This window comes from Notechis scutatus, chromosome 6 (genome assembly GCF_049901735.1).
Source record: "Notechis scutatus isolate UNSWTSFEM ecotype Mainland chromosome 6, rNotScu1.2, whole genome shotgun sequence".
NCBI lineage: Eukaryota > Metazoa > Chordata > Lepidosauria > Squamata > Elapidae > Notechis > Notechis scutatus.
Window position 1 is genome coordinate 35,137,294 of NC_142014.1, and position 26,307 is coordinate 35,163,600.

At 38.2% G+C, this 26,307-nt stretch overlaps 1 protein-coding gene across 1 annotated transcript in view; it reads left to right on the forward strand.

Annotated features, from left to right (window-relative positions):
• The window catches only part of SRGAP1 (SLIT-ROBO Rho GTPase activating protein 1), a 110,183-nt gene that overhangs the window by 58,397 nt on the left and 25,479 nt on the right, over positions 1–26,307 (forward strand). The window contains exons 4-11 of the mRNA XM_026667795.2: positions 2,523–2,585; positions 3,320–3,502; positions 4,360–4,488; positions 9,282–9,503; positions 14,959–15,060; positions 22,368–22,565; positions 22,668–22,752; positions 24,477–24,504. Of these exons, the coding sequence (XP_026523580.1) occupies positions 2,523–2,585; positions 3,320–3,502; positions 4,360–4,488; positions 9,282–9,503; positions 14,959–15,060; positions 22,368–22,565; positions 22,668–22,752; positions 24,477–24,504 (1,010 nt within the window). The remainder of the gene's footprint in view (positions 1–2,522; positions 2,586–3,319; positions 3,503–4,359; positions 4,489–9,281; positions 9,504–14,958; positions 15,061–22,367; positions 22,566–22,667; positions 22,753–24,476; positions 24,505–26,307) is intronic.

Genomic DNA, 26,307 nt, shown 5'->3' on the forward strand with positions numbered 1-26,307 from the left:
TTATATTGTAACTTCTAACCGCACCCTTAATCGGCTAATTGCCTGCTGCATTGTGCTTAAAGTGATAAGCACTTAAACCATGATATCTAAGTTTTATATATTTATTCACCCAAACCATATTTGGTATCAATGTTATACCTAACAATGTTCTAAATAAATTTGAAATGTCGCTTTGCTTTTGGTATACACTTACCTATTTTCCTGTTCAGAAATCTAATGTTGCTTGGTAGAGGGAAAAAGAGCTATATAAGCCCTCCACATTTAATTTAATTAGAATATATTCTTCCTTCAATTAAGATGTTTACCTTAATTGCTCTATTCTGTGCCAGTAATAAACATATCTCTTTTACAACACGCATGCACGCACTTAATTTGATTAAATCTGTCTCTGCTCTCTGATTATGACCAGAGAAAGGCGCAGTTCTTCAATTTTCAGTCTACTAGAAGAGCTGTGAAGTGCTCAGTGGCTATAGAATCCAATTAAATAGAAGTGCTGGCATTTGCTTTTCAGCATAAATGTCAAGTGGATATTCATAAAAGTTTTTAGATCATTTCAAAGGTCACTTATTTTTTAAAACCATATTTTCCCCTTTGGGTTATTAGAACCCATAGAAAGAACTTCAGAGAGACATAAACATAAATATGGCATTTCACTCTTAAGCACAGTGTAGAAATATTTGAGTGTCAAAATCTGTGCTTTTATTTAAAAAGTGTTTGAAGCTTCTGAGTCTAAGAATCTTTTCTTGAAAATTAGGGAAAATTTGCAAAAAAAGAAAAGAAAGAAAGAAAAAAAGAAAAGAAAAGTAGGGGACAGATTTCTTTTGAATGTCCAAAAGCAATAGTTAGTGAAATAAGATCCATTTTGATGCATGTTGATTGGACTTAGCCTGCACCTACCATTCCCGCCAGGTGGACAAGGTAAAGCTCCCAAGTTACATTTATAAGTATTACTTATTCATTTCAACAAATAATCACCTTTTAGGCTAAACAAATCTTCTAATTCTATGACGCTTTAAAGTTCCATTTGGTGTAGCAATTCACTTAAAATATTTTTATCTGTATTTGAAGCAATCAATTTATACTAGTCAATTTTTTGCAAATCCATGATTCCTTCTTACTAGATATTCAACCATTGTATTGGTCTTCTCCATTGTATCAGACTTTTATTAGTTAAATAAACATTTTAGCCATTTAAGGACTTTAAGAATGTAAACAGTATTGCCAGTTAGAGATACCCAGAAATTTTGAGGGTAAAAGTTATAAGAAATGTGGCATGGTATTGTCAGACAGAAGAAAATCAGAATGGTAGAAAGATTTAGCAGCACAAAAAGAGATGAGAAAACAATGTGATTTGATTCCAGATGTAAGCAAAAATGCAAAGTAAGCTATTTCCATATCAGGCTAATGCCTGATATCAGTTACAGACAGTTTGCATTGGCAAATGAAGCAAAAATATTGTGAATTCTGGGAAAATGAACAAAATTACTTTTATTTATTTCTAAAATCTATATGCTGTCCATCTCACTGCCGTGCAATTCTGGACAGCCTAAAATACAACAGAACTATATTGTAAAAGATAAAAACAGTAAAATAATAAATTTAACATAAGAATACATAATCTCGTCCCTCCCCACAAAAAACTCTGGATTTTCCCAAAGATATCACTTGGTTATTACCAAACATCATTTGTTGACTCCTTTTAAAACCATTTTTACAATCTGATTGAAAAGTTGGCTGCTTGTTGTATTTCTAATACAAATGCAGTTATTTAATGTATCAACAAACTCATGAACATTAACTGCCTACTTATAATAAAGTAATATGTCCTTGAAAAATTGGCAGTTCTAATTGCATACAAAAGGGTTAAAAATTCCTGGTTGAACTACAGATCCCATAATTGTCAACAAGAATGGTCAGTGGAGGATGTTGAGTCTACTTGTTACTTTCTAATTACCTACTCACTTGCAAAAAATGCTAAATTGAATAGTTTAAGTTTGGATCTAATAAAGCAGAACCTATTTTTTCAGTAAAAGTGCAGTGGCTTTAAATTAGCATAAAACATCTAACTCTTGCAAGAACTTAACAATCATTGGAGTCACATGAGTTCTAGTTTTAAAGTAGCTGAGAAAACCTGGCAAGCAATCAGCTGCCAATGGAGTGGCTACAATAATTATTCAGTTGACTAATTTGTAAATATGTAATAGGACCAGCAGCCTTACTAAGAATAAATATCAGGGAGAAGAAAGTCCTGTTATGAAAGGAACCTGTCAACACTCTATTTTGCTATGTTATGGCTGATTTAATTGTCACAGAGTAGCAACGTTAATATTGCTTAATTGCCTTCACAAGACTCATACAATGGGTTTTGTTTTCTGACACTTGTCCCATGGACATACATTTCTGCTGTTCATAAGGCAGGACAAAAAATGGAAGAATATGTTTAGTGTAAAAAATACTTCATTTAGTTTTTTCTCAAAGGGAGTTTTACGTTTCTTTTTCTAATAATTCCTTTTTAATTACAGAGCAAAGAAATTGCATTCCAGCTTCATGAGGATTTAATGAGGGTTCTTAATGAGCTTTACACGGTGAGCATATTGATTTGGCTTGAAGGAAAGAATTATTGACTGAAAATCCTCTTTTTACATTATTTTAAATGTTTCAGTTGAGTCAACCTGTCTTAGAAAAATATTAATCTGATGATATTTAAATAAATAAGATGGTGGATTTGGACTCCAAAGACAGCATGTATCTTTCTAACTGTTATATGTTATAAGTCTGTTTACAGCATACAGTTAAAAGTGTGAATGTTGGAATGGGAATAAAATCCTAGAAATAATTAATCATGATTGTATAGATATTAACATCTGAAAATGACAGAATTTGCATATATATTGTAAAGTATCTAGATTTGCATGGTGAATGAGTCATTATAAACATTTTAAATCAATAAATATCATTGATACATAGTTGTATACTTTATACTTGACACTTCTTTCTTTTAAGGGCCTACCATCCTAATAGCTGATGTTACTATTCCTAAAATGAAATTAAAAATGCTTTATGAAAATAATTATATATTAAACTATAAATCCTTAGGCAAAGTTCAGTGCTGTAGAATTAAACAAGTAAGACACTTTTAATAACATATTTTTAAAAAAATTATGTAGTTTTTTCCAATTAAAGGTTTTCTAATATAAACCAGACCTTTATAACCTGTCCTAAGCCCCAAAACAGACCAAACAATAATTTAAAATAGGGTATAATGCAGTTTTATTCACTTTATAATCTTACCTTGAACTTTTCACTCTCTTGGACCCAGGTGATGAAAACATACCATATGTATCATACTGAGAGCATCAGTGCAGAAAGTAAATTGAAAGAGGCTGAAAAGCAAGAAGAAAAACAAATTGGCAGATCAGGAGACCCTGTTTTTCACATTCGACTGGAGGAAAGACACCAAAGACGGAGTTCAGTGAAGAAAATTGAAAAAATGAAGGAAAAAGTAAGGATCAGTTTGCCTTAATTGTTTGAAATTAAAATGAGCAACTCCAAAATTCATTTAAACTTTGGTCATAGTTTTGTATTAGATTGGGTAATTTGGGCTAGAGATAAAATAGTGTCATACTCACATGAGTGGTCCTCTCCTGTAGAGATGGGGAAGCTGATGTTCCATTGGTGTCTTCAGGGTTATGGTTGTATTTCTACACTTAAAGCAACTTTTATAAAACCTTTTGTAAGAGCAATTGAAATCTAAAGTTAAATGTACCAGTGTATTATTATAAACCCACAAACACATTATCAACAGAATAATGGGCTTTGTTACCCTCTCTATTTCATCCCTGCAAAGTTTTTTTTTCTGTTGGAGGAAATCCTTATTTTTCCTTCACTATTGCATGCTGTGGCTAGTGAATCAGGACTCCCACTGGTCAATATGACTTTCTGTAATTACAGAATATGGCAGCATATCCCACAGCCATTTTGCATATCAATTAAAACATTGTCTCTCTGGTTTTAGAGACAACTCTATTTCATGATTTGTATCATATGGAAGTTTTGTACAAGAGGAATGTTTAAAAATGCCAATCAACTAATAGATCAACCCATCTTAGACCAATCTCTGGGTGTGTCAAATCCCAGGGATAAAAGCAATATATGTAAACAATAAAAACAAACAATTCCCCCAGTAAAACAAAAAAAAGATTTGCATATAACTACATACATTTTTAAAGAAAGGAATGCCATTGTTCACAAATAGTGAATATGCCATTTTTTATTTTATAAAATGGTGTCATAAATTTATGATTTTGCACATGTGTTAATATATATTTTTTGCCAACTTTACATTATTTCTATTCGCAGCGTCAAGCAAAATACTCTGAAAACAAACTGAAATCTATTAAAGCCAGAAATGAATATCTGCTAACCCTTGAAGCAACAAATGCTTCTGTTTTCAAATATTATATTCATGACCTTTCAGACCTGATTGATGTAAGTAATTGGCATTTCTGAAATTCTTATGCTACTGGATCATGTTTAGAATTCTGGGTCTGCTTTTTGTTCTTTAAAATGGTATGATTACAATTATGTTAAACACAGTTATAAAAGGGTTGTTTTATTTAGTGTCATCTTTTGTTCTACTGAAGTGTAGGGAAATATATGGAAAACATAACAGCATAGGCTACTCCTACTCAGCTACAGGGTCTCAGACTAGAACTACTCATTTGATTAAGAAATGTGTTTATTATGAAAATATTTCAATAGAGGAGAATATTTGTAGCTCATGATTGAAATGAGGCGTCTTTGGTGCTTTCTGAGCTTAGTTGTTTTCTTGTAGTTTAATTACCAAAGTAGGTAACATTATCAGTACTTTCATTTTATATTCTAAAGCAGGGATGCAAACTCAAGTCCTGTGGGCCAGATCTGTCCTGGCTCTTTGAATGTTTAAGGTTGCAGACCCAGACCCCTGGTTTAAGCAAACAACATGGTCATTAAGGGAACCTTGTGGTCATTAAGCAAACACTGGTTGTTAAACAAGTCGATTTCCCCACTGGACATTTTTAACCAAAAACCAGGAGGAATTGTTGGAAACTGGCAAAAATCATAGAAAACCTCAGTCACATGACTGTGTAGGATGTTGTAACTGGTCATAAATGTGTGTGTGTGTATGTATGCGCATGTGTGTGCGTGCGCACACGCATGGCTGTCAAAACTCCAAAAACAAGTCAAGTAGCTCTGGGGAGATCAGTCGTAAATTAGAACACTTGCTAAGCAACTGGCCATTTAGCGATTTGGTTTGCCTTAAGGGTTCAGAGCTGTATGGAATCTGTATGGAAGAAAAAGGAAGGAAGGAAAGAAAAGAGGGAGGGAGGGGAAAGTGAATGACATATAATTGCATGGATAGATGGATGGTTGGATAGATAGATACATGAAGGGAGGGAGGGAGGAAGAGAGAGAGGGGAAAAAAGGAGAGGAAGGAAGGACCACAAATCCTGGCACTAGACGTGGCTTTAGAAGATGTTTTGAAACAGCACAGCAATCTAGGACTGGAAGGGATCTCAAGAGGTCATCTAGTCCAATCCCCTGTTCTAGCAGGAAACCTTATATCATCTGGATTATTTTGGTGCCTCTAACGGAGGGGAAAATTGCCAGAAAGGAGAAGAAGTTTACTAGGACAAGGCTCCTATGCAGAGGAAGCCCTTGACTTATGACTACAATTGAGGCCAAAATTTTGGTTGCTAAGCAAGAGCGTTGTTAAGTGAATTTCACCACATTTTATTCACTCCATGATATCTCCTGGCTCTAACAGTTATGTGCAGGCTGGGAAAGAACATCTGAAGACATGTGTAATGTTCTAACGTACAGAAGTTATAATTAAATGTGTGGCAGAAAGTGGGTGTGTTTTTCCAAACACAGTAAAATGTGTATAGTTTTAGAAGGGCTCTGTGTTTGTGTGTGTGTATAGTATGTGTGTATATATATATATATATATATATGGATCTTTTATTTTTTTCTCCCCGTAAGATTCAAAGTATCTGGACGTTTGCGAGGTCCCACTCGCCATCTTCACTGTGCTTGGCTTGGTGCCAGTGCAAGCAGTGCACTGCTTGCACTGGCACCAAGCCGAAGCACCAGCCTGAAGATGGCGCAGTGGGACCTCGCAAACGCTGCCTAGATACTTTGAATCTACGCGGGAGGAAACCCAGATAAGCAAAGATCCACATACAAATACCGCGAGAACCTCAGAAAATATATATATATATATATATATATATATATATATATATATATATATATATATATATATATATATATATATATATATATATATACACACACACTATATGTGTGTGTGTGTGTGTGTGTGTGTGTATGTATATATATATGTATGTATGTTTGTTTTCTTAAGTTTTCGCGGTACTTACATGTATGGTATTCAGCTTTGTTGGGTATTTTCCCACGTTATTGTAGTTGTGCTTTTAAAGTTGTAGCAGCGTTTGGCAGAATCTCATCTGCCATCAGATGAGAAGCCTGATGATGGCAGATGAGATTCTGCCGAAACGTTGCTACAACTTTAAAAGCACAACTGGGCGATGGAAAATACCTGAACAAAGCTGAATACCATATATATATATGTATATGTATATGTATATATATGTATGTATGGCCTTCGGCTTTGTTGGAAGTATTTTCCCACGTCATTGTAGTTGTTCTTTTAAAGTTGTTGTAGCGTTTCAGCAGAATCTCATCTGCCATCATCTGGCTTCTGTACTGTACTCCAGTACAGAAGCCAGATGATGGCAGATGAGATTCTGCTGAAACGTTGCTACAACTTTAAAAGAACAACTACAATGACGTGGAAAATACTCAATAACAAAGCCGGCAGCCATACATAAGTACCGCGAAAACTTAAGAAAACATATATATGTGTGTGTATGTATGTATATATATATATATATATATATATATATATATATATATATATATATATATATATATATATATATGTATACAGTATAGTATATATAGTAGATAATGTATCTTTTTGTGTGCCTATATACACTCTATACCAGGGTTCGCCAACCTGTTGGACCTCAGGGACCACCACACTCATAATTTTAAATCCCGCGAAACAGAGACTCTGGGAAAATCCCCCCAAAAAGTCTGCAGGACAATTCCCCACCCCGTTTTCCTACTGATCAATCATTCTTTATTTGGGATCGCAGCAGGATCCTGTCTCCAGCTCCGTTCTCAGCGGGGGAGACAGACTTTTGACTTCATGCAAGGAAAGCAGCAGAAGCAGCAGAAGTCTTTCTTTCTCTCCCCAAATTCCACCAGAAATGCGTCTTTGTGAGACTTGTCGCACTGGTGCAGCCTCTTGGAGCAGGATGCCTTGAAGGGTCCCAAAGACTAATTCTAGCAGAGTTTGGAGGAGAGAAAGAAAGACTTTTGCTGATTTCCTTGTGTGCAGCCAAAAGTAAAAGAAGAAAGAAGCAGCTTGGTGGCCAGGCCAGGCGTGTGAAGCAAGTGGGACAAGTTCCCCCCCTCTGCCCTTTCCCCCCTCCCCTCACTACCTCATGTTGTTTGCAATGCAAGCAATTCAAGCCTTGTGTTTCCGCAGGTCATGTGGGTGGCGCAGCCTTGTGTTGCCACACAGCCTGGATTAATTGCTTTGGGGGGTGCTTTGGGGGTGACATTTCTCTGCACACCACCAAAATTTTCTTGCGACCCACTGATTGGTGACCACTGCCCTATACTATGTAATATGTATGTAAACATATGGCATATATACATAGGATTAAATAGTGTATTTTGGATGTTCAGTAGTAGTAAATAAATAGACAGGGAAATTGTATCTCATTGAGGCCTTTGAGGCAAGGAGAGGGCAGGCAAGGTGCCCCTTGATGTGAGTGAAGTCAAGTTGGCCACTCCCACCCAATCACATGACCACCCAGTCACATTACCACCAAGCTTTGCCCACAGAACCAGTAGTAAAAAAAAATGGAATCCCACCACTGGCCACACTCACCCAGTCCCCTGAGGTCAACCACAGCTCTGATGCGCCCCTCAATAAAATTGAGTTTGATGCCCCTGTTCTAGAAACTTGTCAGTGTTGGTTGGAGTGGTCATAGTACTTTGGTTGGGCTGTTTACTGTGAACTTGTTCGACATCCCTTGATTGAAGTATTGTTTACTTCTTGATCATGAGTATTTCTTAAGTAAATCTTTAACATTGCTAACTTATTACAGGTGGAATCATATAGATAAATCCATTTAAATTAGTAAGTAAATAGGCATTTGCATAGCCTCTTCAATATCCTTTTCAAATTCCAAGATTTAAGTTTATTGTTAACTTCCAAATTGCCCTGATTTCCAAACTGATTTCCCTATTTCTAAATATTCATATTTCATTAATACTTTATCACCCTGCTTAAAATGCAGTAATATGTTTCAAATGTTATATAATAATATAAGTTGTGTTTTGCCGTCAGATGTGCTCCTGTTTGGGAGCCAGACTATCAACACTTCACTTTTTAAGGGTACACTTAAAACAGATTTAATATTTATTTGAAATAGCATTATGTAAATAATCCTTATTTCAAAAACTAGGAAATCTTCTCAGAAAACAATCCAATTAATGAGTGTGTTTAGAAGACAACTAAAATGCACACAGTAACTTAGAGATTCATTCTGCTAGTTTAAAGTTTTACTTGAAATATGTAAAATAATAATTTCAAACTCTGTACAAATCTTATGGCAATGTTTTGAACCTATGTCTGCTAAGCCTGCCAATTATACAGGACAGTGTAATTTGATATGTCAAAATATTATCAGAACAATAATAATATATTCTATATTGGATTAGATTTCTGAAAGTCACTTCATACTATTATTGACTGTTATGCCTACAGTCAATGCAATAATGTTAGATTAAGTGACATTTCTTTCAAATCTCACCATTATCTGCATACAAGTGATAGTGATATCTATTAAGATCGATGACAATTTATCATGACAATTTATCATAAAATTATTGTGAGAAGCATAGAAAACAACATAGCTTTAGTAACAGTTTCCATTACAGTTCTTCTTTATCCAATAATTATTCCATAATTATTATATAAGTCTTTTATTTTAAGATATTTAATAACATCAGCCTATTGATTATTAAATAAACTACAAAGCTTTATTATATATGAATATGGTAGCTGTTGCATTAAGCTATTGCATTGAAATTTGATTTTTATTTCTAAATGTATTTTTTTCTTTTGGATATTCTGTTAGTGTTGCGATCTTGGATATCATGCAAGCCTGAACAGAGCCTTAAGAACATATCTCTCTGCAGAATATAACCTTGAAACTTCACGACATGAGGGCTTGGACATCATTGAAAATGCTGTTGACAATCTGGAGCCTCGAAATGACAAGCAGAGATTCATGGAAATGTATCCTACAGCCTTCTGTCCTCCAATGAAATTTGAGTTTCAGTCCCATATGGGTGATGAGGTCAGTAATTGTTGACTAAATGTTTAAATAGTCCCACGCTCAATATTCCTATAGTAGAAAATTTATCCAGTTTGGAAGAAGTAAATTCTTCAAGCAGTATATAATTTATAGAGAATTAATATCATTCTATCCTTGTAAAGCCTTCATAACATCCATTTCCATATTTTCCTGTTATATAACTCCAAAGAAATTTCTAAAACCAAATCTTGTCAAAAGGTAATTGTCAACCTGTGACCATCCATTCAGTAACTGTTTGAACTTACTGTGCTGAAAAAATGGACTTATGACTGTTCCCCAAAGCTATAGTGATTGCACTGCCCTCACAGTCACACAATCAAAATGTGAGCCTTGAGAATCCATCTACACTTATGACCACAGGGTGCTTCAGCTGCCTATTTTCTCCCATCTCTCTTTTGGGTGCCTCACACACTACCACATATCATTTTACTCACTCTTGGCCTAGCTTCCTTCTGGCAAAGCCTCACAAGGTAACAGCAGCTTCCAATGTGTTGAAGCCTACAGATTGCTTGTCACAATTGCACAATTTTTATTTGGGTTGTTAAGATTAAATAAGTTTCTTTATTTTGAAGCTTTGGTCATATAAAAAGTGTAGTAAACCTAGCTCTGTGGAACATTCCATTAGTGATAATACTTATTTGCCCAAATATTTTATGCCCAGAGATTATGATTTTATTCCATTCTACCACAAATGAAAAAATGACCCTTTTTTTTGATAAACCTCTTCAACATATGGAAGAATAATTTGGATATATATGTACCAATCTAACAGAAATCAAGTATCAATGATATGTAATTTTCTACTGATATTCTTGCTTTGAGGCTGAAGTGAATCAACACAGTTTCCATAACTTCTGAAGAATTGTCTTCTTTATGGGATTACCAAGATCAGTATTCCAAGCTTCCTTTAAACTATATTGGTGGATCTCCTATTTCTGATTGCAGACATAACCTATACATTTAAAAAATTATTCCTTTTGCTTGTTCTAAATATTATCACATCCTGTGCTAAGCACATTGGGCTACAAGCATACTCCACACCTTTTGGTCTACAGCTACAACCTCTGCATCCTTCCATTTAAAGTTGATGTTTTTCAGATCTTCTTTAAATGTTTGGCGCCAGGTTTGACCTTCCTCTTTTTGTCCAACCATATGGTAATATCCAATTGATTGTGGTCTTTGGTGAATGTTGCTCACTCATGCAGAGCACATGTCCAGCAAAGTGCATTCTTAATAATAAGTGGAATCCTGAGATGTTTAATAATATTTTAACAAGTTGGATATGCCTAGACCCCATTTCTGAGGTCTATATAAAATCCTTTTATTTGCCCGCAGTTTTTGCCAATGAAAACAAAAGTTTCTTTTCTTCTTCTCTTTTCTTTTCTTCTTTTCACCAATTACCATTGGTGGGCATTGAAATAAAAAATTAAGCCATGCAATAATTTTCATTTTTTTATCACTGCAATTTGCCCTAAAATATTGAAATATTTTAAAGTCCAGTTTTTCATTTCTTTGTTTAATTTCTCCAATGTTGGTACATAATTATTTGTAAATATTTTATTAATACTTTAGCAATAGTAATATACTATTAGAATCTCTAAAACTGAACATTTCCTTTTTAGTTTTTTAGATTATATAAAAAATATCAAATGTGATTTATGAAAATTAAATGATAGTCCTGACACCTCAGCAAATACCCCTAACTCCTTCTTAAGCATTTGAGAAAGTCAGGTTCACATCATCTGCAAATAGATTTAAAAGATAATTCTCACCTTCCATTTTTAGCCTGTTAATTTGATTATTGGATCTTAGTGCTATTGCCTGCACTTCTGTAGCTAAGTTGAATACTAAAGGTCATAAAGGACAACTTTCTACCTCTTAAAATCATGATAGGATCTGAGTCATAACTATTAAGTAGTATCAGGGCTTTAGTTGGTCCATAACTATGTTCAATCTTATTATTCAACTTAGCTTTTCAAAACCCAGCCTCAAAATTAAATTGAATTAATATTTGTTTTAAACGTTGTATTCCCAAGTTTCAAAGGGTTTAAGTATATTTAAGGAACATTATGGCTAACAAAGATTTGTTAACAGTTTATATTAAAGCCAGATTGATCTAGATGATAATGATGCTGGAGATGGTGCTGGATTTCCTCACCTGCCCCATCAAGGGGGTGGGGAGTGTGGAATTTCCTCTTTTAAATTCTTGGGAGTGCTCATTAGTCAAGACCTTACCTGGAAAAACAACACGTCCCTGGTGGTTAGTAAGGTTCAACAGAGACTTCATTTCTTTAGAGTCCTGCAGAAAAATCAGGTGGAACAACGGCTGATGACCTCTTTTTATCGGTCCAGTATAGAAAGTGTCCTCACATGCTGTGTAACAGTATGGTACGCTGGTTTAACAGCCGCTGACAGGAAGGCACTACAGAGAGTGATTCATTCGGCACAAGAAACCATTGATTGCCCCCTAACACCACTGGATGACATCGCCATGTCTCGCTGTTTCAGCAGAGTAAGGAAGATACTTAAGGATGATTCACACCCTGGCCAGTATCTCTTTTCACTTTTACCATTGAGCAGAAGACACAGAAGTATAGACAGCCGGAAAAGCAGGTTTAAAAACAGCTTCTAACCACGGGCTTCAGTCTCCTAAATGCAATATAGCACCACAGATTAATATGACGAATTTCACTGCTGCCAGTGTAGTGTGTAATATGTATATACCATGAAATAAGATCATACACCAGAGTAATATACATGTTGCACAGAATATAATGTACATATGGAAACGTACGACTAGTTATTTTCCCCTAACTACTTGTATAAGGATTATTATTCATATTATTCATGTTGTCTTGTATTCTTGTATGGACTGCACTGGTAGAGCTAAACCAATTTTGTTGTATACATGATCTACAATGACAATAAAGGCTTTGAACTTTGAATTTGAACTAATTGAAGAAAATTTTATGTACAGGTAGTCCTCGATTTACAACAGTTTCTTTAATGATTGTTCTAAGTTACAAAGGCACTGAAAAAGTAATTTATGACCATTTTTCATACTGCAGCATGCCCATGATCATGTGATTTACATTTGGATGCTTGACAATTGACTCATATTTATGATGGTTGCAGTGATCACATCACAGAGTCATGTGTTCCCTTTTGGTGACTACTACGTTTCAGCAGAATCTCATCTGCCTTCATCAGGCTTGTTTGTGTATTGGGTTTGTCTGTGTGTCAGGCTTTCACAGCCGTTTCTGTTTTAAATTTGGTGCTAGCCTCGGGCTTTGTTAGAATGGTTTTTTCTTCATCCTGATTGGTTGGGAGTCTTGATCTGTGTTTATTGGTCTTGGAGTTTGCTGTGTTCTGCTTGATTGGTGTTTCTAATATCTTCTGTCTGTTTTATAGCGTTTTTTTGTCTTGATTAGCTGGCAACATTGTGTTTCGTATATTGGGGGCTTTTAGCGCGGCTTGGCTTCGGGTGAATGGCCGGCTATCGTTTATTAGGAAGCTAGGTTTCATCTGGGTGGCTGGCTGGGGTGTGTTTGGGCTGGAGGTATTGGGGGGGGGGTGTCTCTTTGTGCCCAGGTATTTGTTTGGCTTGTGGTGTGGAGATTTTTTTGTTTGTGAGTGCAGGCTTCCAGATAATTGACAGTCTGGTGGAGTCATCTCTTCTAGTCATACTATTAGGTCTTTTATCAATCTCTATGGCTTCTGTGATAACTCTGTACCTGGGGTTTTCTATAGTGGCTAGGGCTTTGGTGCCACTGAAGTTGATGTATGACCTGTGGCTTTCATGTGTTGGACTAGTGAGGAAGTGTGTTCCAGTTTCTTTACTGCATTTTTGTGTTCATCAAGGCGGGTACTTATTCTTCTATTGGTCTGTCTGATGTATGTGGCAGGGCATGATGCTCAGGGGACTTCATATATGCCTTGGTTTTCCAGGTCAATTTTATCTTTGGGGTTTCTTAGGATGGCTGCTATTTTTCTGTCTGTTTTGAAGGCAGTCTTGATGTGATGCCTGTGTAGTATCTTACTGATTTTGTCTGTTGTACCTCTTATGTAGGGCAGGACAGCTCTTCCATAGGTCTGTTCATTTTCTGGGTCTCTGTTGTGTCTCAGTATGTTTTTGTGGATCAGGCCCGTGATTTTGTTTTTGTGGAAGCCATTAGCTGTCAGTACTTTGGTCAGGGTGCATAGTTCAGTCTTTATGTGTGTCTTGTCTGCCAGGCATTTGGTTCTGGCAATTAGTGTTTTGGCCACGGAGTTTATCTGTGCTGGGTGGTGGTGAGATTGGGCGTTGAGGTGTGTGTTTTCTTCTGGTATATGGTGTGTCCTAGTGTGCCATCTGTTTTTTTGTAGATTAGTACATAGTAGGTCTGCAGTTTGGTGGTTCAAATCCCTAGCATTGCGTAACAGAGTGAGTTCCCATTACTTGTCCCAGCTTCTACCAACCTAGCAGTTCTAAAGCATGTAAAAATGCAAGTAGAAAAATAGGGACCACATTGGTGGGAAGGTAACAGCGTTCCATGCGCCTTCGGCATTTAGTCATGCCAGCCACATGACCATGGAGACGCCTTCGGACAGCACTGGCTCTTCAGCTTTGTAACGGAGATGAGCATTGCCCTCTAAAGCTGGAAATGACTAGAGGGGAACCTTTACCTTTACCTTTAAGCTCCATTCTAGAATGAACAATTTTGCCTCAGTTTATCTTTGATCATTTCATAGTCAGACATAGTATCGCCAGTGCATTGGGAAGGCCATATATTACAGAGAGTTGCCATATTTCAAGCAGTTCTGAGAATCAAGTTTTTAGCAATTCAGTCAGCCCACCTGTTTCAGTTGGAGTGTTGTGGCTACTGTATAATTAATACCAGTTTGAGAACACCCAGACATCCATGGTAATCAGCACCACAGGTTGTTTTTTTTGTAGTGTCTCATATGAAAACACCTACAGCAATTTTCATATTCTCATATTCATGACATGTGCACATATCTAATTATCTACACAATGAATATCCAAGAATATTAATTTAACGTAAGCTCTTATAGACTGAATTAAATGAAAATTATTAGCACCATGTATTTTATTCTGTGTCTTGATGATTGAAGTTTTGATCAATTATGCAAAGTAGCAATAGCACTTAGTCTTATATACCACTTCATAGTGCTTTACAGGCCTTTCTAAGCAGTTTACAGAATTAGCATATTGACCCCAACGTTCTGGATCTTCATTTTACCAACCTTAGAAGAATGGAAGGATAAGTCAACCTTCAGCCTGTGAGAATCGAACTGTTGGCAATCAGCATAATTGGCCTGCAGTACTGCATTCTAACCACTGCATCACCAACAGCAATTGTGGAAGCCCATTACAACTGTGTACATTTTTTCTTCTCTTTTCACATGATTTCTCAGTTTTTCCTGCTTTCTTCAGGTTTCTCAAGTCAGTGCCCAACAGCCAATTCAAGGAGAACTCATGCTTAGGTATCAGCAACTTCAGTCTCGACTAACAACATTGAAAATTGAAAATGAAGAGGTAAAATTTTGTAATATGGGTAGCATCTCTGTTTTATGTCTTACATGTATAAGGTTCATTCCATATTTATATAACTTGAAATTTGTCACGTATGTTCCTCTTGGCTTCTAGGTACTTGGTAAGAAAGGATTTTTCAAAGTGACCATCAGATCATTAGTATTTCTTATACAGTAATTAACACGCTCTGATGCTAAGGAGTTCTACTCCACACCTGAAAATAACTCTGTTCATTTTCTGCCAGTTGCCTCACATTCCGTTACTTCAGTTCAAACTGGCAGATGTTCCACTCCTTCACTCAGGAGCGGTCTGGGACTCGTTACAGTACTAAACATTGGTACCTCACCAAAATGTCTATGCCTTCCACCTATGGAACTGCTTCCGGACTCAAGGCAGCAGGAGCGATATTCCCTTATGTGTTTCAATCACCGACCATCACTGAGCCAATGGATGGTGAACTTAATTTCTCCTGCGTAGCCTGATCACAAAGTTTCATCGCGAAGCACGGGTATCCAGCTAGTTAGTGATATAAATGATACACTTGCTAAATTGGAGTCACACAATTGGACTCTAAAACATTTTGCAAATCTCTATTATTATAGATTTTTTAAATTGCACTCCATTGCCGTAGTGATTTTGCTGTATAGAAATCATATGGACCATTCTGAAATGAGTACAGCTTAATCATGCAAAAGTAGTGTGTCTTACTAATGGCTCTTTGGCAGTTTCTTGATTGGGGTGTAGCTTGCTTGATTCTTGGTCTGAAGTTGATCTTGAAATTAATCTATGCAGATCTGAGTGCTGAGTGCCCAACCAAAGAATCTTTAAGACAGCCCCCCTCCATACAGACAGGCTGGTCACCAGAATATAAACTGACAGCAAACAACACTCCTTAGTTACTCTCCCAAAACAGTTGAAATAGATGAGAACAAGCAAGCTCAGAGAGCACCAAGGACGCCTCATAATGTTGTGTGGTATTCATTGCAGTGTAGTCTCTGAAAAGAATTTTTCACAAGAAACACCAATATAGTATACTTCTGAAATAAACAAACTGCAGACTATAATTTGGTTTGTTAATTGCTTTTGTTTTTGTTTTGATGATTCAAAAGAGGAATCTATATATAGGACTTAGTGAAACCTCATTTCTCCCATGAACTGTTCAGAGCATCCAGTGATGGGAAGGTGCTTCAGTCCCTTCTAGGAAGGCTGGGCTTAAACTTGAAGACACTCCTCCTCCTCCACGAGACTCCTCCTTAGCGTCCCCAGTTTTAGCTCAGCCTTTCTTCAGACAGGTTGTGTTATTGTTTTCCTGGTCAGAACAGACACTGGCGATTTAGCTGATTTAGCTGATTTATTTCTCAGGTCAGGTAATACCATAGTTTCTGACACCAACTACCCCCCTGGGAACCTCCAAAAGTCATTTCGCTCAGTTTTTTGTTTTGTTTTGTTTTTACGTTTTTATGTCCCTTCGAGGTTTGAAGCTTCCATTTAAAAGTGCAGCCTTTTTCCCTTTTTATTATGAGGCTTTCCCCGCAGAACACCTCAGGGTACGGAATTAGCCCCTGCACCTTCCTGCTGAGCGGTTTTGCTTTCAGCAGGCTGGGCGGTGATAGCTGCTTTCATTTTCATTTTGCCACGAGGCAGCCAGCATTTTAAAGGCTGCGTGGTTAAATTTGCCGAGTAATTGTTACTGTCTGTGAGGCAAGTTACCCAACAAGGTTTCCCTTTTTGGGGACCTGGGAAGGGGGAGTTCCTACCACCAGTCCACTGGATGATAGAGGACTTGAACTGCTGGATTCCACAGGCAATAAGTGCAGCTAAACTGACCTAATTATCAGTTACAGACATCTGTGCCCTCATATAGGTGCCAGGTCTGGAGGGAGGTGTTCTGGTCTCCATATTTAATATTACAAGTACTTTATTCAAAAATCGACTTGATTGACTTAAATTCTACAAATCTTTAAGTTATTAAAATATAGATAAATAGATAACAAAGCAAAATGGAACAAGGAGACAACATTTGCTAAAGGCATCGGGGAACTATTTATTCCAGGATCCCCTGCCCCTTAAGGGAGCAGGCCCCTAGGTGTTCCAGCCACCTAATTTCATAGCCTCTTTCCATTTCTATCAAAGGCATTACCATGGCCAGCAACTACAACTCCAGATCTAGACTAACTGCTAAAAATAGAGATAAGTCCACGGAGCCCAAAGAGACCTCTAAGGCAGGAGATAAAGATGCAGGCAGACGCCATCAGGCATTAGAAAGGCAGGTGGAAAAACGTACACAAGCAGCTGCACAACCCACCTCTTCACCACTCATCATACCTTCTACCTCACAGGCCCAGAACCCTCCAATCTCCCCTCTGGATTTATCCAGAAGGAGCAGCATATCGATACAACCTCCCCAGGAGGCTCTTTCTAACATTCTCTCCCCAAGGAGGGCCCCAGAGGCAACATTCACACCAACTGCAGCTGGCCTCAGACAAGAGGAGGAACTTCTGGAAGAAATCCCTGCCAACATGAGGGCGTGGATGGAGCTAGCTATCCAGAAGGGCATATCAGCAGGCGTCCAACAGGCTATTCAGGCAGGATGAATACCCTCAGCTTTGGTTTGTGGATCTCTTTCTGAACGATCTCTGGGCATCATGGATCTACATCTTCATCAGGTACCCCCCCCCAGCAGAACTATTGTTGCCCACTGTTAGAGACCCTCAGTACACAAAGGATATGGGAGATCAAGGGGATCCAATGGATCAAATGGAGGAGGGGTCGGTACACACCATTGACCAGGTATTGTCAGAGGTGGATCTGCTAAAAAGGGGGATGTCTGACAATGAAGGACTCTCACCTGACATCCCCGTATTTACAGGATTATTCCGCCCACAATTATTTAAATCCCTGCTGTTTAAGGCCAAGAACACCTCATGGCTGGATAATACAGGTACCCCTCCCCCACCAAATACTCTAGGGGAAGCAGAGGATCTCATATTCTCTCAACCAGTCACTGAGGCAGAGATTATCCCTGTGCCACACATGTTTTCCAATTTAGTACAAAAACAATGGGCTGCAGCAGCCTCATATCCCGCTCCCACAGGACATGATAAAAAATACTATAATTTGGCACTCGAGTTCTCTAAATTTCTAAACACTCCAGAAGTGGATGAGCCTATCATTGCGCTTGCATCTTCCTCAGCCATCCCAAGTGAAGCTTAAGATGCTTTCAAGCCTGAGGAAAAGAGGGCGGAACTAGCCCTCCACGGTCACACGTCTCGGATGCATGGGCCATCAGAGCAGCCACAGACGCCTCCTTTTTCACCAGATCATCTCTCAGATGGCTCCGCCACCTGAGGGATACCATTCCAGCCTCAAACATTAGGGCACATCAAGATGTGGCTAAATTAATCACCGCTGCAGAGTTTTCAGCAGACGCTACCTTCAATGTAGTTAAATTTTCCTCTAGGGCCATTGCTTCCCAAATTGTGGCTAGAAGGTTACTTTGGCTCAGGCATTGGCAGGCAGTCATCAAGCACAAATGGCGGCTTGCCTCAGCTCCCATCTCGGAGAACAAACTATTTGGCAGCGCGCTTGAACCACTCCTAATTGAAACCAGAACCAAAAAGAAAATTCTTCCCTCTCTTTTTCGTCGATCAGAGTTGACGAAAAAGATCAGAATCACCACAGCCCTTTTGTAGGGGTTCCTTTTGCCCCTTCTACCAACCCTACTATCCAAGATTTCAAAGACAGCCTGGATTCAGACATCAGACAGATAGAATTGAACCTGGGGACAGATATATAAGGGGACTCCATCCTAGGAGACAATTTCGCGGAACAGGATCTAGGCCCTTCCACAGTTCCAAGTAATGACCACAACGAGATTCCCATTGGCGGTTGCCTAAAATGGTTTGCCGACCAATGGGACTCCTCTACCACTGATGCATGGGTCAGGAACTCAGTACGATTTGGTCTGGCACTGGAGTTCAGCTCCACCCACCCCCAGATTTTTTTATGAAGTGCCCAATTTCCAGGGACGCAGAAAAAAAGGTTTCTCATGGACACAGCCATAGTACATCTGCTAGATATCTGGGCCATACAACCCGTCCCTTCTAATCAAAAAGGTCTTGGTTTTTATTTGCACCTCTTCGTGGTCCCTAAAAGTTCAGGGGGATGGAGGGCAATCCTGGACTTAAAACGTCTAAGCCAATATTTAGTTTACCGAAAATATAAAATGACCACTCTCCAATCCATCTTACTCAGCATCAGAAAAAACAATGTCCTTACCTCCATAGACCTCACGGAAGCTTACATATCCCAATTAGGCCCTCACATTTCAAATTCCTTCGTTTCTGTTACAACAACGTCCATTACGAATATATTGCTCTCCCATTTGGCCTAGCTTCAGCTCCCAGAACTTTTACAAAGGCCTTGGCTGCCTTGGCAGCATCACTCAGAGATAGGTCCATCCGACTTCAATGCTACTTGGATGACATTCTTATTCTGGCATCTTCCATCAATCAAGCAAATTCAAATATTCAAACTACACTTGTAACCCTACAACAACATGGGTTCTCAATCAATTGGTCAAAAAGTCATTTAACACCCTCTACTAGACGCATTCACCTTGGTGCCATCATTGACACCCTGGAAGGCAAAGTTTTCCTCTCCCCTGACAGACAAGAAAGTATTAGAGATTTGGCTCAACAGATCAGAATTATTAGGAAAGTACAACTATGTCTCCTTTCTAAATTGCTCGGAAAAATTATTTCTTGTATTTCTATTATCCCTTGGGCCCGGTTCCATGCAAGAACCCTGCAGTGGTTCCTGTTGCCATACCAACGCACCGGGAGAGACAACTCCAGGACTTGCATAAAAGTTCCATCAACCATTCTCAGGTCTCTACAATGGTGGACACGACCCGAAATCAACAAGGGATGCCCTTTCAAGGATCCACACAGGTTGATTGTTACAACAGATGCCAGTCTAGTGAGATGGGGGGGGGGCACTTCCAATCACATACAGCGCAAGGCCTTTGGATGAATTCAGAGAAGGCACACAATATCAACTGACTAGAACTGAGAGCGGTGTACTTGGCACTTCGACAATTCCTCCCGCATCACCATTGCAAACACGTGCTCGTCTTAACAGACAACATAACTACAAAGGCCCATATCAACAAACAAGGGGGCACTCATTCCAATCTACTAATGAGGGAAGCAGAAAGACTATTCCTGTGGGCCGAAATCCATCTTCTTTCTCTAAAGGCGGAGCACATATCTGGAGTAGCGAATGTACAAGTGGATTGGCTCAGCAGAGCCACGTTGGACCAATGAGAGTGGCGTCTGGACTCCAAGATCTTTCTGGAGGCTACTCAGAGGTTGGGCCAACTAGTAGTCAACCTGTTTGCCTCCCCACTCAATGCACAGCTTCCCTGATTCATTTCTCGTTACCCATCACAGGGAGCAGAGGACATGAATGCCCTCAGATGTCACTGGCCCACCAGACTGCTATACGCCTTTCCTCCCCTCCCCTTGATCCCCAAATTGATTCAGAAGTTACTGGAAGAAAAAGCTACTATTACTATTAGATCTGCTATTAGTGGCTCCTTATTGGCCAAGGCGAGCATGGTTCGCGGACCTGAAAGACCTCTCAGTACCACCGTGGAGGATCCCATCATCAGTCATATCGCTGTCTCAAGGCCCAGTGCTATACCCGGACCCCCAAGGGCTAAACTTAGCCATATGGAAGTTGAACTGTGAAGTCTGAGAGATGAACACCTTTCTTCTCAAGTTATTCACACTATTCAGTCAGCTCAACGTCCTTCGACGAACCAAATTTATGAGGCCACCTGGTCTAGCTTCTGCTGTTGGTGTCAGAGGGTTTAGATCGACCCCACTTCCCCATCAGTAGCGCAGTTATTAGAATTTTTATAGGAGGGCCTAAACAAAGGGTTATCACCCAATACTCTGTGGAGACAGGTGGTGGCCCTGGCTTCGGTCATATCTTGGGATGATCTTACCTCCATATCTCATCACCCTCGCATTCGCAGTTTTCTGTGCAGTGCCAAGAACTTGAGGCCCCCCATAGTGCACTGATATCCAACTTGGGACTTAAATAAGGTACTATTAGCCCTTACTACAGGTCCCTTCGAGCCACTAAGGACAACGACGCTTTGATTTCTAACCTACAAAGTAGTTTTCCTGATAGCAATTACATCTGCCCGAAGAATCTCTGAACTAGCTGCATTATTGCTGCGCAAAGATCTCTTCATTTTCCATTCGGATAGAGTGGTTCTCAGACCAGATCCCTCCTTCATTCCAAAAGTTAATTCGGCATTCCATAGAGCTCAAGAGCTGGTGCTCCCAAATTTTTGCTGACGTCCATCACACAGGCTCAAACACCAATGGCACCGCTTGGATGTAAGAAGAGCCTTACGCATCTACATAGAGCACACGGCGCCCTCCAGAAAGACAGAAGCCCTCTTCGTGTCCTTTCAGCCTGACACCCTGGGGCGCAAGGTTTCACCCTCCACCATAGGTAGATGGCTAAGGGCCACATCGCTAAGTCATATGACTCTCACTTGATTCCAGTGCCCCAAGACACTCTACCAGGAGTACAGCCACCACAGCAGCATGGGCGACCCAAGCTACAATAGAGGAGATTTACCAAGCTGCAACCTGGGCTTCTTCATCTCCATTTATTAGAAATTATAAAATTGATGTATTTGCTTCTGCTGAGGCTTCATTTGGTTGGCGAGTTTTGCAGCAAGTTATTTCAGAGACAGTTAGGTCTGCAACCCAGACGGAGTCCCTCCCTTAGGACAGTGCCAAGCTTTGGTATGTCCCATCACTGGATGCTTTGAACAGCTCATGGGAGAAAGGGCGTTGGTACTTACCTGATATGCCCGTTCTCTGTGAGCTGTGAAGAGCATCCAGCCCCTCCCTTTTATTCCGTCTGGTAGGGGGTCTATTCCGGCCAGGGTTATTATATAGGCTTAAGCATGTAGGGTATCAATACCTTGGCTTTGCAAAACTGGGGACGCTAAGGAGGAGTCTTGTGGAGGAGGAGGAGTGTCCTCAAGTTTAAGCCCAGCCTTCCAAGAAGGGACTGAAGCACCTTCCCATCACTGGATGCTCTTCACAGCTCACAGAGAACGGGCGTATCAGGTAAGTACCAACACCCTATTTCTTATGTTCACATCCCATAGTTCAATCAGAGATTTATCTGATTGATTTCTTTCAACCCTTTTCCATTCTCATTCTGAAATAAATTTTGATGTGCTTTTCTGTTTGCTGAAATGGACTTGTTAACCCCAGGTTAAGAAAACAACAGAAGCTACTTCACAGACAATACATGACATGGTCAATATTGAAGACTATGATGTTTCTGAATGCTTCCAGCACAGTCGTTCAACCGAGTCTGTGAAATCAACAGTTTCTGAGACCTACCTGAGCAAGCCTAGCATAGCTAAAAGAAGAGCTAACCAGCAGGAGACTGAACAGTTCTATTTCATGGTATGTTAGATGCTTTACATACTGTGTAATATGATCTAATTGTAGTTGTTTTCTTACAATTAGAAATATTCAGATAAGAAACACAGATCTATGTCTCTGCAGAAATTCAGAGAGTATCTGGAAGGAAGCAATCTTATCACAAAGCTTCAGGCAAAACATGATTCTCTGCAGCGGACACTTGGAGAAGGTAAATGATTCAAAATACATTACAGACATATATTGAACTTAGGATTTGGTCAGTTATTATAGGTAATGTAGGTTTCTGCTGCATAGATCTTTCTTATTAAATACCAATAGCAAACTCAGAGAATACCAATAATCCAACAATTAAACTTTCAGCTGCATATTTTTTTTCACTATTGCAATATATTTAAATAATAATTTTGAGTTGTGCCCAATTTATGTTATGCTAAGCGATAATACTTAGCATGTTTGGGGGTTTAGCATGGTTGTAAACCATGCTTCCTGTTTGATAAACCAAGGGAATGTAAACCAAAAGTCATATTATCATTGAATAGTGCTTGCAAATGGTGTCTCATATCATGGCAAATTAATTATCCCAAACCACAAAGACAAAATAAAAATAATCTTGGTTTTTTAATTTATTGAATCCTTACATTTTTCTTTTCTTTCTTTTAATAAAGCAATTAATAATTATTGCAATAAAGGTATTAAACCTCTGATAGGCAGTTGAGATGGAAAAGGAGAAACTTTGCAAGAATTAGCCATCCCACTGTGCAAGGCCATTTAGTGTCCAATTTACTGTGTGAATTGATTTATAGTGTAATTCCTAAGAGTCAAGATATTTCTCTCTTAACAACACTGCTTTGCATCTTCTGCTGTAGTATTTATTAAGTACATCCCTGAAAGCTCAAACAGTGCCTCATAATGAGTAGAATTCATTATAAACTTTCTGGGGGAAAGCATGGAGCTGCCACTTTGTTCATTATATTACTGAGAAAGCATGTCTTTCATTCCAAATGTGCTCCAGCAGAGTAATTCTTCTAACAGTGGGATTTCATGCAATGTCATGAATCAGAGAAAAATCTCTTTCATATTTTAAATGGGATTTATAATCATGCTGTTCCAGCTATGCAAAAATCAAGCTTAAAAGAAAAATTCTATTACCCAAAGAATTTAATATTTAACTGTATTGTCTACCGATGTGTCATGATGTCTTACAGGGATACCTGCTATTTTGCAATGTTAAAATCAGCTTATATGAATTTTCTAAAAAATAAATTGCTGTTTTTAAGACCAACTCATTGGGCCATACTATATATGATTGTATTTCTTTTTTTTCCTTTTTCACAACCAGAATTATCTTTATGGAAATTGTGTTGTGAAACAAAATCTAAGTAATCATTTATGAAGAACAGCAATCAGTGCTACTATAGGAACTTATATGAGTAGTGCTGAATAATAGAATAGCTAAGTTTCAGGTTAACTATAACTAAATCAAGTTACCACATTAATGTGTATAATTCTTTTTGTAGAATCATTAAATATTTACTTTCCTAAGTATAGCTACATCCTAAATTATTTTTAACTTATGAATGTTGGCAATATGTTCATTCCCCAAAGCATACTGGCAAGCTTTTCTCTTTCTGTGAATAATTCATTATGTATGCATGCACAGATTGGTACCACTGGTTCAAATTTTGTTTTGCTTAACTTAATAACATATTCTTTACTTGCATAAAAACATTTTTAAAACTCTCTGTAGTAACTCTCTCCTAACTCTCTGTAGGAAACTATTTTTCTTGTTTGTAAGCATAAATCTTGTGAAATAAATATCAACAGTTACATTATAAATAATTGAGGATTGAAAATCTGGCTAGCATATGTGTTATATAAGAAATATACATCTGGTTCCGTTGGTTTTCAGATTATATTTTTCTTATCCTTTAGGTCATAGGGCAGAATATATGACTACAAGGTAAGTTGTTAAATATATTTTCATAAAGTTTATTTTATGAAAACTTATAAAATAGGAGAATTATGTTTCAGAAAGTATTATGTTAATATATCCCTTTTTTAAAAAAAGGAAGAAACTTTAAGAGTAGGACATTAAATCCTCCAGATTATAATCACATCTCCAATAATTTCCCAATGGGACTCGGTGCCTTCCCCTGGAAAGAAAAATTGTGTCCTCATTTTCAAAATACCTTTTTAATGGCCTTCTTATGTACACACTGATGGTAGATATTTGTCACAGTATCAAAGCCGTGGTGGCATAGTGGTTAGAATACAGTATTGCAGGCTAACTCACTGTCACTCCAGGAGTTCGATTCTGAATGGTTCAAGATTGACTCAGCCTTCCATCCTTCCAAGGTTGGTAAAATGAGGACCCAGATTGTTGGGGGCAATATGCTGACTGTGTAAACTGCTTAGAGAGGGCTATAAAGCACGATTAAGAGGTATAAAAGCGCTGTTGCTATTGCTATCAGAATTCTAACGTCTGTGATTAGTACATACATTGATTTCTTCTGTCTTCTATGGCTACACCAGTGCATCAGTGACATATTTCTTTGGCTTTCTAAGGAAGAAAATCAGCTTCCTGATAAAAGTTCATTGTTTGTTTTATGTGTAGTGAACATATAGGGTATAACTTCAGGATTCATTGAAGAGAAGGTTACAGAAAAGAAGGTCTAGGTGAATAAATTGCATATGGATATCTGGTGGAAGTGTCCATCTTTTGGCTGGCCCAGTGCTCTTCCCAAGTATTGATATGTCAAGTAGTGACTTGGAGATAGCAGGAGCAGAAACAATACGTAACAGTGTAAGGCCTTCTGGTTAGGCAACTACACTCAACTTATCATTGCCTCCTAATTTTATCTTTGGGAAAGAAGTGTGAGGGTTGCAGTTACGCGTGGTGATATAAAAATGTAATTTTGGTGTATCAATTCACAAAACAACAGTATCTTTAAGATGCATTGCGCTTGGAAAAAAGACTTAAATATATAGCAAAATTTACAAAAGAAGGCAGCTTAATAATAGCAATAGCATGTAGACTTGTATACCACTTCACAGTGCTTTACAGCCCTCTCTAAGCGGTTTACATAGTCAGCATATTGCCTCCAACAATCTGGGTCCTCATTTTACTGACCTTGGAAGGATGGAAGGCTGAATTCTTGAGCCAGTCAGGATCGAACTGCTGATAGTCGGCAGAATTAGCCTGCAATACTGCATTCTTATCACTGCACCACCACAACTCTTAATAAATAAATAAATCATTTTTAATATTTGTAAAATTCTTATTTTTTTTTCTACGTAACTTCAGTCCTCTCTGCTAAATTTCTGGATGGATACAACAAGAAATGAACTAAGTTTTCAGTAACTGCTAACTCACTTTATTGGCTCTGTCAGTACTTCTCAAAAATAGTCTTAATTAACCAATACAGAATATTCTGGACGCACACATGCATGCATAGAACATGAGAAATAATAAAAATAATAATTGAATTATGAGCTAGAGTACCATGATCAATCCATTGAAAGGCTATCATTTTAATGCTAGCTTTTGTCATTTATGCAAGTTTTTTAAAGCAATTGATGATTGTGCGTGTGTTTTTAAAATGCTATTGTGAGATTTATGCTAGAATAATTGATCTACACCAAAGAGTTCTTCTTATCAAATGTTCCCTTGAGCATTTTCCTATCCAAAACCTATCTTTCATTCATGGATTTACCATCATATTGTGTGATTATTTCATTTATAAATCCTACCTCCTATTACTTC